Source organism: Pipistrellus hanaki, assembly GCF_964339955.1.
Source record: "Pipistrellus hanaki genome assembly, chromosome: 4".
In the NCBI taxonomy this organism is placed as follows: domain Eukaryota; kingdom Metazoa; phylum Chordata; class Mammalia; order Chiroptera; family Vespertilionidae; genus Pipistrellus; species Pipistrellus hanaki.
Genome location: NC_140506.1, coordinates 4,399,177 through 4,414,958, shown reverse-complemented (window position 1 = coordinate 4,414,958; position 15,782 = coordinate 4,399,177). Strand labels below are relative to the sequence as shown.

General features: G+C 57.3%; 2 protein-coding genes across 3 annotated transcripts in view; one reads left to right on the top strand and one right to left on the bottom strand.

The window, feature by feature from the left end:
- RANBP3L (RAN binding protein 3 like) overlaps nucleotides 1-15,782 on the top strand; it is a 463,124-nt gene that overhangs the window by 75,210 nt on the left and 372,132 nt on the right. The gene's annotated exons all lie outside the window — the stretch shown is intronic.
- Nucleotides 1-15,782, bottom strand: part of SKP2 (S-phase kinase associated protein 2) — a 23,654-nt gene extending 7,872 nt beyond the window's left edge. The window contains exons 1-6 of one of the 2 annotated variants that reach the window (XM_084881915.1): nucleotides 15,563-15,782; nucleotides 14,763-15,034; nucleotides 2,916-3,027; nucleotides 1,662-1,805; nucleotides 945-1,079; nucleotides 455-553 (exon numbers count right to left, since the gene is read on the bottom strand). In XM_084881915.1, the coding sequence (XP_084738041.1) occupies nucleotides 455-553; nucleotides 945-1,079; nucleotides 1,662-1,805; nucleotides 2,916-3,027; nucleotides 14,763-15,034; nucleotides 15,563-15,570 (770 nt within the window). In that variant the 5' untranslated portion in view covers nucleotides 15,571-15,782. Of the gene's footprint in view, nucleotides 1-454; nucleotides 554-944; nucleotides 1,080-1,661; nucleotides 1,806-2,915; nucleotides 3,028-4,444; nucleotides 4,622-14,762; nucleotides 15,035-15,562 lie in introns of those variants that run through there. The other variant, XM_084881916.1, reaches the window with a different exon arrangement.

Genomic DNA, 15,782 nt, shown 5'->3' with positions numbered 1-15,782 from the left:
AGACCAGGGGATATCAGGAAGGACACACACACACACACACACACACACACACACACACACACGGTAGGGCCTGTGTACTCTGCACTCCGTAACACCTGTATCTCTGCAGCCTTTATGTACTGGCTGACACAATGTGAGAGATAGAAGCTGTTCGGTGAGGGCTACAGACAGGAAAGGGGAAATAACCTGACTGTATAGTGGGGGCAAGCAGACTGCTCCCCATCACTGAGGTAAGCATACGGCTACGTGTTCCTTTCGCAAATAGTAACAACAACAAAAGGGATCGTCACCAGCGTCCTCTGCAAACTCACTGCACCTGGCTCCCGCGTTCGGCGGGCAGAGGTGCCTGCCTCACTCGAATCAAGCGCTGGAGGTGGGAACGGCTGGGAGGATGATTTCCCAGCTCGGGTCCGGTGTGAGGCCACAGCCTGCACCGAGCCTCAGACGCGCCTACCTGGAGCAGCTGCTCAGCAGGGTCTCCAGGGCGGACTCGGAGAAGCCGGAGCACCCAGAGAGGTTCAGCCGCACCAGGTTTGAGTTCTGCGCAAGGTTACTGAGGGAGGAGAACGTCAGGAGGTTACCAACGGGGCCTCCTGGTCCATCAGGCCTGCGAGGGGCGGGCCGGCGGGAGAGCGCTGACAGGCCCTGGGCCAGTGCAGGCGTCTCCAATCCCCTCCTGCAGGAAGGCGGCCCGCCTACACTAACTGGGCCTGGCTGTGGACAAACAGGCTGCGCTGTGACTCCCGCCTCTCCCAGACACGGGCAGGGCCGTGCCCCCGTCACCGTGCCTCCCTACGCCCCAGCGCGAGTGGCATCCACTGGGCGGGCACACTTTGCTGCCTGGGTGAGCCCGAAACCCTGCGTGGGCATCTCCTCCCCCATGGGCCAGGAAACAACTTTCCCACCTAAAACCCAAGCCGCTGGGACAGGCCCGCGCCACTCACATGACAATGGGGTCCGAGAGCTGGAGGCCCTCCAGGCTGAGGTTCTGCAGCTTGGAGCACAGGGACAGGAGGGCCTGCAGGGTGGACACCTCGAAGACCGAGTTGGACAGGTCCATGTGCTGCACGCGGAAAGGGCTGGATGCGGGGGAGGAAGGGGTGGGGGGAGAGAGAGAGAGAGAGAGAGAGAGAGAGGCTCTGTGAGGTGGCTCAGCCCACACCCGCCGCCTCCGCCCGGTGAGCGCCCATCCCAGGCTGGACGCCTCTGCACATTTCAAGGATTCGCTATAGTTTCTGCCGGAAGACAAACTGCTCCCAGCGAGTTCCCATCCTCCTTCATCTTAAAACTCAAGAGGGTTTTTGCCAGGCCAAACTGTAGCTGCCGATATGGTCCCCCTCAGAAATGAGCGTGTGGGCACGAGCTGGGTGTGGGCGACAAGGATGTGATGTCGATGATGCTTCTGGCGGCAGCGGCACTGACTCCCGCAGGGAAGATGCCGGCAGAGCACGCTGTAAAGGGGCTGAGTGTGACGTGGGACAGGCTGTGGGGAGGTGCGTGGAGGAGCACAGGGGCTGAGTGTGACGTGGGACAGGCCGGTGGGGAGGTGCGTGCAGGGAATTCCGTGTGGCCGTTTCTAGGGCCTGGGAACGGGAGCTAGCTGGACAGGGAGGGCTGAGCAGATGGGGACTGGAGGTTTGGACAGTCTTTTGCATTTTTACCTGAAATGTTCCACTAGCGGTTGGTCCACAAAGGAGCGCGGGCAGCAGAAGGCCACCACCCCGCGGGACAGCAGCCGGCCAATCACCTCCGGGTGCAGGTTTTTCCCGGTGAGGTCCAGGCTCTGCCACAGGGACTCGTCGAACCTGGAAGAGAGGGCTCCCTCGGTCAGCTGCGGGCACTGGATACCGCCGCCCCCAGCACCGCTGCCATCGAGGCCAGCGCCGAGGAAACCTGCTGTTACCAGGGCCTTAGAGGCACCGCTGAGCTGGTCACACAGCCTGGACCAGCCTCCCGGTCCCGTTTCCGCAGCTTCCAACAGGCTCAGTGCTGTCAGCAGCAATGCAAGGACCCCGACTCGGAGCACAGAATCCCAGCCTTAACTCCATTTGATCACTTTAAAAGCAATGATCAAGTTGCTCAATTGATTACGGACGAGGTGAGTAGGTTCCAAGTGACCAAACAATCGCACTTGCCGTTTCTGTTACCCAGAATCAGGTCACCACACTGTCAGTCACTGAACGGAGGAAAGTGAGCACTACTCTGTGAGATATGAGGACTCTGACATCTACTAGGACAGTGGTCGGCAAACTCATCAGTCCGCAGAGCCAAATGTCAACGGGACAATGACTGACATTTCTTTGGAAAGCCACATGTTTTAAACGTAAACTTCTTCTAACGCCACTTCTTCAACATAGACCCGCCCAGGCCGTGGCATTTTTAGAAGAGCCACACTCAAGGGGCCGGAGAGCCGCATGTGGCCCGCGAACCGCAGTGTGCCGACCACGGTCCTAAGAAAAGGAGTTATGGTTTGGCTGTTTTATAACACATTTTAAGCTCCTATAAACACATAAGCACCCTGCGACCAGGCACTGCCAGCGGCATCGGAGTGTCTGCCCCCTCCCTGTCCTGTCCTGGAGGCGCCTCCTCCCACTCACAGCGACACAGACCGCCCTCCGTCACCCAGCGCCGCAGGGGCCGGGCCACTCACACCGGCCCAGAGCCAGGGCCCGGCCCCTGGCCCCGGCACTCCCTGGGCACTCCCCTCCCCGGGTCCAGGGCAAGGGGGGCTCAGAAAGGGGTGCATTTTCACCGCAGGGGCCCCTCCCTCACGGGGAACAGACACTAAGCACTCACAGAAACACCAGATACTCCGCTTTGTGCTGCTCTGCTGTTCTCGTGTTCCTGTCACCAGGCCCAGTGAAGGCAGAGCCCGCCCCTCGCCCCTCGCCCCCGGCCGGGCGGCCGGCACTTACGCCAGGTGGTACCACCTCCTGCACACGCAGGACACGTGCAGCAGCTCCGGGAGGCACAGGCTCGAGAAGATGGCCAGCAGCAGCTCGTCGGGCAGCGAGTCCCAGGAATACCCTGCGGGAGAAACGAGCTTCCGTCACATGTCACACGTCACATGTCCATGCTGTGACGCCGAGCGTATTCGCTGTAGCAGGCAGACGCCATGAGCAGGGCGGGGACGACGGGGCAGGCCCAGAGCCATTGGGGCGGGAAGCCCAGCACAGCAGTCAATAATTGTAGGTGGGTCCGGGCCCCGAGTGACCTCCCGCCCCTAGCGGATCGCTGGCCATGAGGTGTGGACCCCTAGCCCTTCCTCGCTGGGGTCACCCCAGGCCTCCGTAGAATCTCAGCTCCAGGCCAGGCGCTGCTGCCGCCGTCGGGCCAGCTGCAGGAATAACAGGGCCAGCAGGCAGTCCGCGGGGACCACCGTCCCGAAAGGACACACCTGGGAGGTGTGGGCGGAAGGGCCACGTGCTGACCGACAGGCGAGGGGAGGCCTGCATGGCCGTCTTGCAGACTCAGAGATCTCAAGGCACTACACAGGACGGTCTGAAATGAAACTTGAACGGAAAGCCTTTATGGTGGGCAGTCACCTCCTAGGCTGTTATCTTCACTGACAAGATCAACCTTTACCTGAACGGAGCCTGTCTTTTTGCATCTATAATAACAGACCCTTTGAAATGTCTGGGTAACTTGTAACTCTCCTTTTTCTGGACCCCCTGGGGCACAACCTAATGTGCTGGGTGCCAGGACAGATACCACAAATTCCTTCACTGTTATCATGTTCATTCTTCCTGCACCCACCCAAGTATGTGTCCATCATTTTACTTTTTATCCAGTCCCAGGGGTTTCCCCTCTTTGCTTTCTCCAGCCTCTCCAGTCTATCACCAGTGGATTTCATGTAACCCACCTATGTCCCTTTCCTTTGATTTCAGTGTATAAATAGAGAAATGTAACTCCGCCATTCTCCGGACCAATATCTCAATTCGTTGAGGTTCTGCTTCCCGGCGCAGATGGACAGTTTGGCTCAAATAAACACAAAAATTCTTCACAGGTTTCAATGGTTTTATGGTAACAAAGACTACTGAATATTCTATTAAGATCTTTCCCAGGGACCTCCCCTAAAATCTCCACCCTTAAACCCCTTAGGATGGAGGATCCCGTGTGCCCCCCCTTCCCCCATCTCTTCCTCTCCCCTCCCCGGGGACATGGGACGGACGATGACAGTATACTATTACCTTCCTCACTCCCAAGCTCAAGGCCTTCCTCTACCTCCGGACCTCGCTTCCTAAGCCCATCTCTGTAGGAACCACTTCTTCTCCCTCTGTGATTTACCAAGTGGATCCTCTCTCACAGCTGGGGTCTTGCTCTGAATTCTCTCCCGGCCGGAACCCAAGTCTGAGGGTGCTGGGCCCAGGTTCGGTCTGACCCCAGTCAGACACCTGGTGCCTTCCCGCTGCCTACAACACGCTGACCTTTTTCTTACTCTTACAGGACACACACCATTCGGCCTGAAACAGGAATGTAACACTCATCACACTGTCCACTCCATTGTTTCCTGTTCTCCCACAGGGCAGGTGCCCTGAAGTAAGCACCGTATCTTCTTGGCAAAGAAAAGGGGAACCAAGAATACTTTCCCAGCACCCGTCCTCCGGCCCCGCAGGCTGATCTTTACACAGACCCAGCCCCGCTGAGCAATCCTGACCCTCCCTGAGGGGTCAGTGGAGGCTGATCAAGTAGCTGAGGAGACAGGAAGCTGGGAGTCAGGAATGGGGCCAAGGGCGGTGAGAAAATAGAAGCAGGAACGCAGTTAGGCAGCATTGCTAAGGAAAGCCGGAGGGGGAGGCTGGAAATGTATGGACTGTTGCTAAGACAAGCAGCCTGCAGATGACCAATCCCAGGGCAGAAAGGCGGACACACCAATCCCAAGGACGTTGCTGAGGCAGAATTCTTTGAAAGGACCAATCGGGAGCTGGCAAGGCTGTATCCACCGCCTGGGTTAAAAAGCAGGCTGCTCTGCCTCTCCCTGCTCCCGGGTCCCTGGGCCCTGTCGCTGGGGGAGCTCCCGCCCCAGCCCACGTGGCTTGGACTCTGCACACGGACCAACAGACTCTCCTAAGCCACACCGACGGCAACGTGGAAGGGAAGCTCTGGACACAGACCATTTCTGTCGATGAATGTTGCTTCCACTATAAAAGCTGTCTTTAACCGAGACTTCATGCTTCGATTTATTATAAGACCACGAACTTGGATTCAAACCACCCCACCTTTTGGTTTCACGGTGACCTCATTGAAAAGGCAAATGCACCTCCACCCTATTCTCCCGGCTTCCACTTTGCCTAGCCTGGAACATCAATTGTGATGTTCTCATCCGTGAGTCAGCCAGCAGGTTAGGCGCCGGGGGAGAGCAGTAAACATGCAGGCAGAATCCCTGCAGCCTGTGGGAAGAACAGATAACCACAGACACGCCGCACCAAACAGCCGGTGGCAGGCTTTGTGAAGCGCACACGCGCTCTGCAGAGGAATGAAGCAGGCAAAGGAGAGGTGGGGAGGACGGGGTACGTGTTCGAAGTCTGACCAGTGGTCAGGGAAGGCCTTACAGAGATGGCGACCGCTGAGCAGAGGCCTGGGTGTCTGCTCCAGGAGCAAGGAACAGCATCCCTGCTTTGGGGAACAGCAAGGAGCTCAGTGTGAAAACACGGGAGGTGGGGAGGCCAGGCTGGGCTTTCTTTCCATGCCATGAGGCGGCCTTCAGCTCTGGCTCTCGCTGTGCTGAGCAGCCACTAGAGGGCGCTGAGCACAGGAGTGACACAATCTGATCTCGGGTCCTTTTTAAAAAAACTCAACGCTGGCTGCTGTGTTCTGGGAAAACGAGGGAGAAGAAGGTCCCCTAACAAGCAGTGACCTCTTACACGCATGTACCGATCAGGGTCCTGGGACAGTGGCCCAGGAGACAAGGCTGCATGGCAGACACGCCAGGAGCCGTCAGCTCAGTAGCTGGCCTCCCCAGCCTCTTCCTGCCTCCAATGCCAGAGCCCCCGCTTCTCTGTGACGCCAGCCGGCCTGGGTCTGGGGGTGTGGGCGTGTTGGCCAGGGTGTTTCAGGATCACATTAACTCCTGGATCAGCAGGGACAGCAGAGTGCCCTGCCTACGGGGCAGGCCGCAGCCAATGCAGGGCCTGATGAGAAGAGGTGCATGAAGGGAGACCTGGCTCTCTCCTGGGTGTGTGTGGTGGTGGTGGTGGTGGTGGTGGTGGGGCATGGGGTGGCACCCTCCTGCCTGCAGACCCTGGCCTGGAACCCACACCCCGGGCTGTCCTGTTCTCAGGCCTCAGGAATGCAGATCCTGGGCGGGACATTCCAGCCGCCACAAAGCCTGGCTGTGTGAGCCAATTCCTCGTGAGCACCCTCCACGGCCTCCTCCTTGCTGGGTGTCTCCGGAGAACCCCACCAGACAGCCCCTCCTTGTCCTCCCCGTCTGAAAGGTGCAGCGCCGAATGGACTCGCACACGGATGGCACCGGGCTCCCAGGCTCCGGGCCCGCGGGGGGCGGTGACGCTCGGGGCAGGCAGCGCTGCCTGCGGGCGGCATTCCTGGGCAATCTCCTCCATCTTCCCCCCACAGGCCTGCCTCCCCTGGCTACAGCCTTCATGGTGCCCCGTGTTTACCCTACAGTCTGCGCTGATCAGCATGAGGGTCAAAGGCGTCCGGCGAGGGCCCAACACGTTTTTCGTGCTCACGATCTAGAAGCCGTTTAGAGGGCCTTGTAGTTTACAGAAGGAGCTCTTTGTGCTACATCCCGGGGGGTCTGTACATGCTGTCCCCGCTCCTGCCCCCACGGCTATTAACTTAAAACCCAGTCGCTATTCATCCAGCCCCCACGCCCATGGAAGACCTCAGGACGGCACCAACAGGCCACTTCTCACAACTGATTATTGACTTTCTCACCGGCCCGGTCCCTCGCTGGGCCACAAGTTCCTGAGAACAAGAGCTATTTAAAAAAAAAAAAACAAAACACAAAAAACCTTTGTATTCCCAAGAACTAGCACAATGTCTGCACCATGCCTCCATTCACATATGTATGAACCACGTACTCTATGCTAGTATGTGGGGTCTGTTCTAGGGATAAAGAGATGAAGGGCCTGCTCAGAGTCTGAGATGCAGACGAGGGAGGGGATTTCAATGAAGCATCATGACAGGCTGCAATGGGGGGGAGGTGGGGTTCAGGGTGCCGTGCAGTGTGTGTGTGTGTGTGTGTGTGTGTGGGGGGGGGGGGGCGTGGTTAAGGGAGCCTTCCGGAAGAATGAGCAGATGGAAGGCTCTGAATCCTCAGGGTAGGGCTGAAGGCAGGTCATCAGGGCTGACCCCTGACCTAGACCCGCAGAGGCAGCTGGAGATTACCCTGAGGCTCCTCTGGTGGCAGCCACTGTCACCAAGTTCCTTCAAGGTCAGAGTGCACAGAGGTCAAAGGTTCCCAAGCCAGGCTCCTGCTCTGCTCCCCTGACTGGAGAAAAGCTGACGGACAGGTTTTCCTCAAGTTTTTCTCCCATTAATTCTGAACTCCCCTGACCTCCACTATCTGGAGATCAGATTCTAGCATTTGACTTGGCAGGAAAATGACATCCTGAGTTCCTTCAAATCTAAGGCTGAGACTTTACTAGGATCTGCAAAGACTCTCCTGGCAACAGGTGCTTACCGCCTGCCCCCCCCCCCCCCCCCCCCGCCGCCTCCTCCACCCCCCCAGCCCCTGATGGAGGGAGGAGGCTCGGCCCGAACTCAGCCTCGCAGCCGCCAGCTGACTCCCTCTGGGCTCGGGCTCCTCGCCTGCAGGAATGGGGAGAGGGATGATCTTGCCAAGTTGATGGGTGGCGATTACATAATATATGGGGCAAGGTGGAGCGGCAGAGTCTACCTCCTTTCTTTCTCTCTCTCTCTCTCTCTCTCTCTCTCTCTCTCTCTCTCTCTCCCTCCCTCCCTCCCTCCCTCCCTCCCTCCCTCCCTCTCTCTCTCTCTCTCTCTCCCCACTCCATTCCTGTCCTTTCCCCGTGGACTCTGCACATGTTCTTCTTTCCCACGCTGCTTAGAATCCCCTCCAAGGGGAAAGGGAGGCATGTGCGACCTCCCAGACCCCAAACCACCCTCCTCCGAGTCTGGGAGCCCCGGACGCAGGACGAGGAACAGATTCAGGCAGTTTACTTGGGGAGTGGTCTCGGGAGGCCCTGGAAGGAGGAGTGAGCAATAGGGAAGGGAAGGAGCCGGCTCTGGGCATGCTCACCAGGAGGTTATTGCGATGGGCAGCTGGGGCTCCCGTCTGCTGGGGGCCGAGGGACCGCCCAGAGTGTCCCCGCTGCTGCCAGGCACCGGTGGGGGCTTCTGGGAGGGGTGCTAACTCCCAGCATGCCCGCCCAGAGGGGCCCTCACTGCACATCTGCGTGCGAGAGGCGGCGCTGGGCATGGGGAGCTTTGCGGGGGAAAGGGGGGGCGGGCACTGAAGGGTCCACTAACGATGGGGGAGCGGGAGAGGGAAAACCAGAGAGGGTCGCTGTGAAGCACAGGGCGGGAGCCATGAACAAACTCGGTGCTGCCTGTTTGACTGGGAAGACATAAGCAATCAGGAACCATGTACACGGCGTGGCCAGAGGATGACGATCTCTGAACACACGCTACTCTGCCACTCCGTGTACTTCTCTTGAGCACCTCATCTATTTGATATCAAAGATACTATAAACCGTGCACCTGATCAGTTTTCCCCTTTGCACTGGCTGACAGAAAGCTCAGGGCAAATAGGTGGTGGATCTCCAGCAAAAGTCTAGAATACTCTTGGTGCCCATCGGAGGTACAAATACACCAAGTGGCCAGAGATTATGCGGAGAGAATGAGGCTGAAGACACATCAGGACACAAAGGCGATGTCCAGTCAGGGCTCAGAGATCAGCATCCTCTGGCCACTCGGTGTAGATGGGTAATTATTAATAGAATGCCAGGAGGAAGACCTGGCACAGCCATGATGCAGAGATCCGAGGAGGGCAGCGGAGCCAGGCCAGGGAGCCACAGGACGAGGGAAGCCGCGTGTGAAAGGGCTTTGCACCCCACTTCCTCCTTCACTGCCGACTACCCCGAATCTTGCAGACCCTGCCTCAGTGCCTTCCTCCCGGGGGCACGCACAGCCCCCTGCCCAGACGTGCAGGCCCAGCACCTGGCACACATCAGCACTGGCTAAGTCTTGCTCAGTAAGGACATTATACCTCTTACTCTTCCCTCCGGAAAACTGCGAATGAGCAGAGTCAGAAAAACGTATCCTCGGTGAGGATTGAAAACAAAAACAAACAGAACTGTCATTTACGGAAAGCCTCAAGTCTCAGGGAGCGAGGAGAGCACCTAATCTCTGCAGCAACCCGGTGTACTACGCAGCATCAGCCCATTTTACAGATGAGGAAACCTGTCTCGGCGGGGCCAGAGAGCCTCCCCATTCGGTGACTGCCACAGGTCACACACGGCTCTGCTCTGTCTGTCCCAAACCCCACGCCCCCAAGGAAAGGCTCAGAGCCCGAGGTGGCTGCAGGAAGGCTGGCCGGTGGCAGAGGGCACTGCCGGCAGGGGTCCAGTCCCAGCAAAGCAATGGCACTGCCTGCTGGCGTTTGGGGGCGAGGGTGAAGGGGAGAGTGAGGCTGAAGACACATCAGGACACAAAGGCGAGGTCCAGTCAGAACAGGAGTGGCCTTGGAGGAGGGGGAGGGGCTTCAGGAGAAGATGTAACTATGGCGGAAGGAACAGGGGCACAGAACCAGCGGCGGGTGGCACAGTGGGAATTTAAACTCAGGCCTGACTCCAGCTCATGCCTCTTTCTGCCCTCGGATGCTCTATGATTCCATATGCTCCTTCTTCTGAGTACTAGATGTTCTACAAGTTTAGGAAAGGGGAGAATTCAATCTGAATTTATATGGAAAAAAGAGACATCAGCCAGGGCTGGGAGGAAAAGTGGAGGGGCGAGGGCGTGAAGCAGTGATGCTGAGAGCCGGCAAGGACGCAGCCACCAGACGGAAGGAGCAATGGCTGGGGAAACACCCGGCGGCCACGCACCCAGGGCCCCCGCCGCTGACCACGGGTGACAGGGATTCCAGGGCCCCGGGCGGGTGTCCCGGCCTGAGGCTGGCTGCTGTCCCAGCAGAGGGGGCGGAAGCCTGTCTTCCCATGGCTGGGATCCAGCCTGGGGGAGGCATCAGTAATCTCACTTGCCATATTTAATCCTCACGGCAGCAGCCATCTGTTTCCTGGATTCCCGGCTGTGCTGCTGCCGGCCGGGCGCCCCGAGCGGATGAGAAAGTCCAGAGCAGGTCCTCCCTGCACGGCCTCTCCCCGGCCGCCCCGGGCCGCCCCGCAAGGGAAGCCACCCTCAGCCCGGGGCCCGTGTCCAGCTCCCTGACAGCGGCCAGCTCACTCCCCGCCGGTCACCCCCGCGGGCACCCCCACGTCCACTGGGTCTGCTGACCCCATCCCTGCCGTGCCTCTTCCACCTCCGGGGAGAACAGCTAATCTACGCGTCAGCTCTGTGCGGGATGCGTGACTCAGTCCGACGCCACGTGTGTCTCCCCGGGAACATCACCTGCCCTCCGATTCAGCACGCCCAGGTTACAGGCTCCCCGGGAACTTCCCCACACACAAGACTTTGCCTCTCAGAACTGCCCCTCTGACTGCTCACACCGCTGTGCTCTGTGTGTGTTCTAAGAGCAGCGGCTCCGTCCATGCTTGGCTTGGCCAGGTTGTGTGAAGCGGTAACAGTGCAGGCTTCCTCTCTGGGAAGACACAATAGATTCCGCCATCGGAGATGCGTCTTCCTTCCTTTCCCACAGATTGCAAAGAGAAAACACTGGATCAAGCTAGCTTTTTTTGGATAGGTAGGGAGGAAAAAAAAAAAAAAAAAAAAGCAAAACCAAACCAGAGATCCTCGATGATCCCCTCCACACCTCCGCCCTGGATTTCCGTGGGAGGCGTGCTCACCCCTGAGTGTGGGAAGGGCAATGGGCAAGCCGTGGAAATGGGGTTTGGAGACTAAGGTACAGTACACCTCTGGGACGGTGCTCCGTAAATCTTTGATGAATGAATGAATGAATGAAAGGAAGCTACAGAGCAAAGCAAGTGCCGGGAGGGTCCCCTACAGAGTCTCACAGAGCTGTTTGGGAGCTGCAGGCTGAGGTTCATTGGTGAGTCATGAAATCAGTCTAGTTTGACCAGCACCGTTTTTCGCTTTTAAATAGATTTTTTATTGATTTTCGAGAGAGAAGAAGGGAGAGGCAGTGAGAGAGAAACCTCCATCCGCTGAGCCTGTAACCTGGGCGTGTGCTCTGACCCGGAACCGAACCCGCAACCTTTGGGTCCACAGGACGGCACCCAACCAGTGGACCCTCAGGGCAGGGAGGGCTGACCAGCGCTGCTTAGGAAAACTGGGATCAGATGGAATAGGAAATCCCTTAGTAAGGGGAATAGTTCAGGTACACACCCAGGATTGCCCTGTAAAATACACTTCTTATTGGTTAAAAAAAAAATGCCCGAAGGAACTGTGTTTGCCTGGGGCTGTTCAGGCACATTCCCGGCTCCAAGGCAAGGCTTCCGGGAGCAGAATCTCAGGAATTCTGCACTTTGAACACGGTTCCTTGGGGATATCAGTGTTCTCTAAACTCGGGAGGCTCCGGTCTGAGAAACCAGTGTGGGGTCTGGAATCTCAAGCAGTTTAATCGCCGCGGGAGAGCGGATCAACAAATTAGTTCAACCGTGTTTTCCTGCATCCTGTTTGGAGGGAGGGGGGGAGGCGGGGAAGGGCCGGGACAGGCATTTAATGCCCCAAAGGAGATGCAGTTGTCCTCCTTCTGCCCACTAATGACCTCACTGCTGCCCATTTCCTCCTCCTTCCTTCCGCACGCTCCCCCGAGGGCCAATCAGAGCCGTCCTGGGACAGGCTGGCCACTCGGTTTTTATCTTCCCAGGCGGACAGATAAAGAGGTTTCGGCTGCCAGATGTGAGCCTGGCCGGGGGCCTGCGGAGACACTGCCGAGCACAGCACCAGGAAAAGCTCGCAGGCCGGGGCTACTGGCATCGGATCTCCTTGGAAAGCAGGTGCGGCCGCTGCACCCTAATCCTGGCAGAGCCGCCAGCCACCTGTCCTGACAACTGCACGCAAAACTCCCCGGAATGAGGACTCGGGGCGCGGGAGGCCCAGGCTCCGGGAGGCCCGCCGGGACCCTCCTCGCCAGCTGCCCCTCATCCCCCGGCAGTGACCTCACCGCCCCACGCCGCCCACACCAAGGAACCAGTCTGTGCTGCGTGCAGATCCCACGGGGCGGTGGGTCCTCCTGCTTCCCTCCCCTAGGCCCCTCTCCTCCCTTCAGACCTATCTGTCTGAAGTCCCATGGAGCCATCCAGCCCTCCTCCGGCCTCCTCCACACCGGGTGGCTGGCTCCCGCCTCCTGCTGTGAGCTCCTCTTCTCGGGTACTGTCTCTGCTCCTCAACTTGACTTGCAGTTGCCTAGCAGACAGCACCCGCCCCTTCACCCTGTCCAGTCTCCAGAGTGCCTCGCTTAGAAACAAGAAGTCTTTTAGCCCTGGCTGGTGTGGCTCAGTGGATAGAGCGTGATCCTGTGGACGGAAGGGTTCCAGGTTCGATTCCGGTCAAGGGCACATGTCTGGGTTGCAGGCTCGATCCCCAGTAGGGGGCGTGCAGGAGGCAGCCGATCAGAGCTGCCTCTCCCTCTCTCTCTCTCTCCACATTCGGGTGGTCAAGCACCAACTTGCCAGTGCGGTGTGCCACGCAGTGCCGTTCATTTCTGCAGGGAAAGAGCCCTACACTCGCAGGGTCAGACCAACAGCCTTACGGACAGAAGAAGGGCGGCTTCCTGCGCAGACGTGGCCAAACCAACGGGGCTCACTCACTGAGCGCTGGGCGCAGGCGGCATGCTCAGCGCCACGGGCTTCGTTCCCCTTGACCTTCACAGCGACCTTGGAGGTGGGCATCATTTCTCCATTTCCCAAGGAAACCAACAGCCCCCATAACTCCCTAAGGCTGAGAACAGCAAGACAGACTGAAACCCAGACTTGTCCGATCCGCCATAACCTCTGACTGCCTTTCTAACTCAGCTCCTACTATGGATTCCCAGGCCATAATTTCACGATTCTCTTCCCTAAAGAAAGGATCAAAAAACAAAAAAACACACCACACAACACAGATTTTTTTTTTTTTTAAAGCAAAACAAGCCAGGCCCTCTAGTCTGATGTCCCTCTACTTTCTCCTTGGCTCATCCCGCACTTAGAACATGGCTTTCTTGTTGTTCCTTCAACAAACATGTCAGGCTTCTGCCCCAGGGTCTTTGCGCCGGTTGCTCCCTCTGCTTAGGGCTTTCTCCTCCAAGAATCTGCCTGGCACATTCCCTTCCCTCCTCTCTGCCTCTGCTTACGGCTCACTGTCCACGTGAGGCTTCCCATCAATACCCTGTTTAAAACTGTCATCCGCCTCCCTACCCCAGGGTTTCCACTCCCTCTTGGCTAGTTCAAAGTTGGTGTTTATTTCTTTGTTTGTTTTCAGCCACAGCCCTTATTACTAACACACGACATATCCTATTTATTATGTCCTTTGTGCCCTTTCTCTAGAACAGAAGCTCCATGAGCGTAGGAATATTTACATTTTGTTCATTGCTGCTTCCCCAGCACCTAGGGCAGGGGTCCTCAAACTTTTTAAAGTGGGGGCCAGATCACGGTCCCTCAGAGAGCTGGAGGGCCGGACTATATGAACTACTAATTCCTACTGTAACACCTCGGCTGTGCTCACTGCCCAAAAAACCTGGCGGGCAGGATCAGACTCCTCTGCGGGCTGCATGTGGCCCGCGGGCCGTAGTTTGAAGACCCCTGACCTAGGGGAATGAATGCCAAGCACAGAGTATGTGCTCAGCAAACAGTGCTGCATTAAGGTCTGGGATGATTTACTAGCAGGGAAAACCGGATCACCCGGGCCGGTGCGCTCCGGATCGGAGTCCTCGGCGGCTCTGATCCGCTGTGGGAGGCTCTGTCACCTGCTTACGAGCGGGAGTGGGAAGCTATGAAGAGGGTAGTTCTACATTTCAGTCAGGCCAGCCTAGCTCTGGGGATGGATCTGGGGCGGAAAAGGCTGGAATAACGAGGCCATTCCAGTATTCAGTGGAGAGAGGATGAGAGCTTGAGAAACACTTAGGAGACAGGAAGGAAAGAGTCAGTCATTGGCTGGGGGATGGCGGAATGGGACTGGCCTCTGGGTCTTCGGGCTGCGTGACTGAATTGTAATTCATAATGGAGACAGACCACGAGACAAAAAGCCCATTTGGGAGTGGGCCTGGTTAAGTCTCCGCCACTTAGTTTAACATCCACTCTAGCAATCCTTGGAGAAATCACTAATGTGATTATGGCGGAGAGCTCAACCAGGGGCATAAAACAGAATACAATTAAAAAAAAAAAAAAGAGTCTGACAAGAAGATCATCACGTCTGTTCCCATTTGTCAGCGGCACCGAGCTGGCCCTGGAGCGGTCAGACCACTTTCTAGAGAAAAAAAGGCAGGGATGTCTTCTCATGGGTCAAAGTTTCCCATGGTTAAAAAATCAATCGAGCACCAGGAGATCTATACCTGCCAACATTCCCATACACTTCATCGACAACGAGTTATTCTCTTTGGAAAAATAACCTCAGAATTAGGTGCTTTTAAAAGGGCCCCATCCTAAAGACCCCAGAACAAAGGTTCACCAGCAAAACAGCTCACCTCAGCCCTTCCGTGACTGACACACCTCCCGCCTTACCTGGAAAGTTCTCGCGATTCAGCTTGGGCCTGCGGATGATCACGAAGTCCTTGTCACTCCCTTTACTCCGCAGCCGCTTCCGGGGGGAGCCCTGCGGGGGGCCCAGGCTGGAGAGCAGCTCCTGCGGGATGTTCTCGCTGTCCGCGCGCTCCTTCTCCAGCGAGGACACCCCCATGCCTGACAGCAGCTCCGACGTCTTGCTAGAATCCCATCCCCAAGTGAAGTTGGTGGCCACGTTGCTCGACTGGTCAGGGATCTCCTGGAGGTGTTTCCTGCAAAAAAAAAAAAAAAAAGCACAATAGCCCCTTTCCTTTGAGAACACGCCCATCAATAATCGGCAGGCCTAAAGGAAAAGGCAAGTTGTGCAATGTAGTCATGCAGCTCACAGAACTGCATTTTTCACATGCCAGTGGCGAGTTCCCAAGAATGAAAGAGAGAGAGAAAAAAAAAACCTGAGCAAATCAAAAAGGCTTTCTGATTCACGATTCTGATCATGCAAAAGGCCTTCAAGAGTTTCTCAAAGTGGAGGGAAACCATACAGCCATTCAAATTATGAGCAGGAGAGCCCAAATACAGAAAGACAAATAAAACCACACACGGATCCCCTCACTAAAGCATCCATCCATCCACCCACCCACTCACCCATCCATCCATCCCTCCACCCACGCTTTTCCCCAAGAAGGCGCTGGGAAGCCATTCCCATTACAGCACTCGCGACAACCTTAGCAAGCAGCAATTCGCGTGGCCTAAATGAATTAAAACGGTCCATTCAAGCTTGCCCCTCTTTGTAGTCGGTTTACCGGTGCATGGCTGGGTCCGCGGATTCCGGGCTTTAAAACGTGTGCACGGATGGCAGCCTTTGCCCGCCTGCCGGGTTCCCGCGTCGGAGGCGCAGAGGGGCCGAGGCGTGAGGCTGCTGCCGCCTGGAGCGCGACCCGCCAACTCTAGCAACGTTCCATCCCCGCCGCGCGCGCGGGGCGCGCCAGCTGCCGCCGGGCGGCCGCCGTCCGCGGCCCCGCT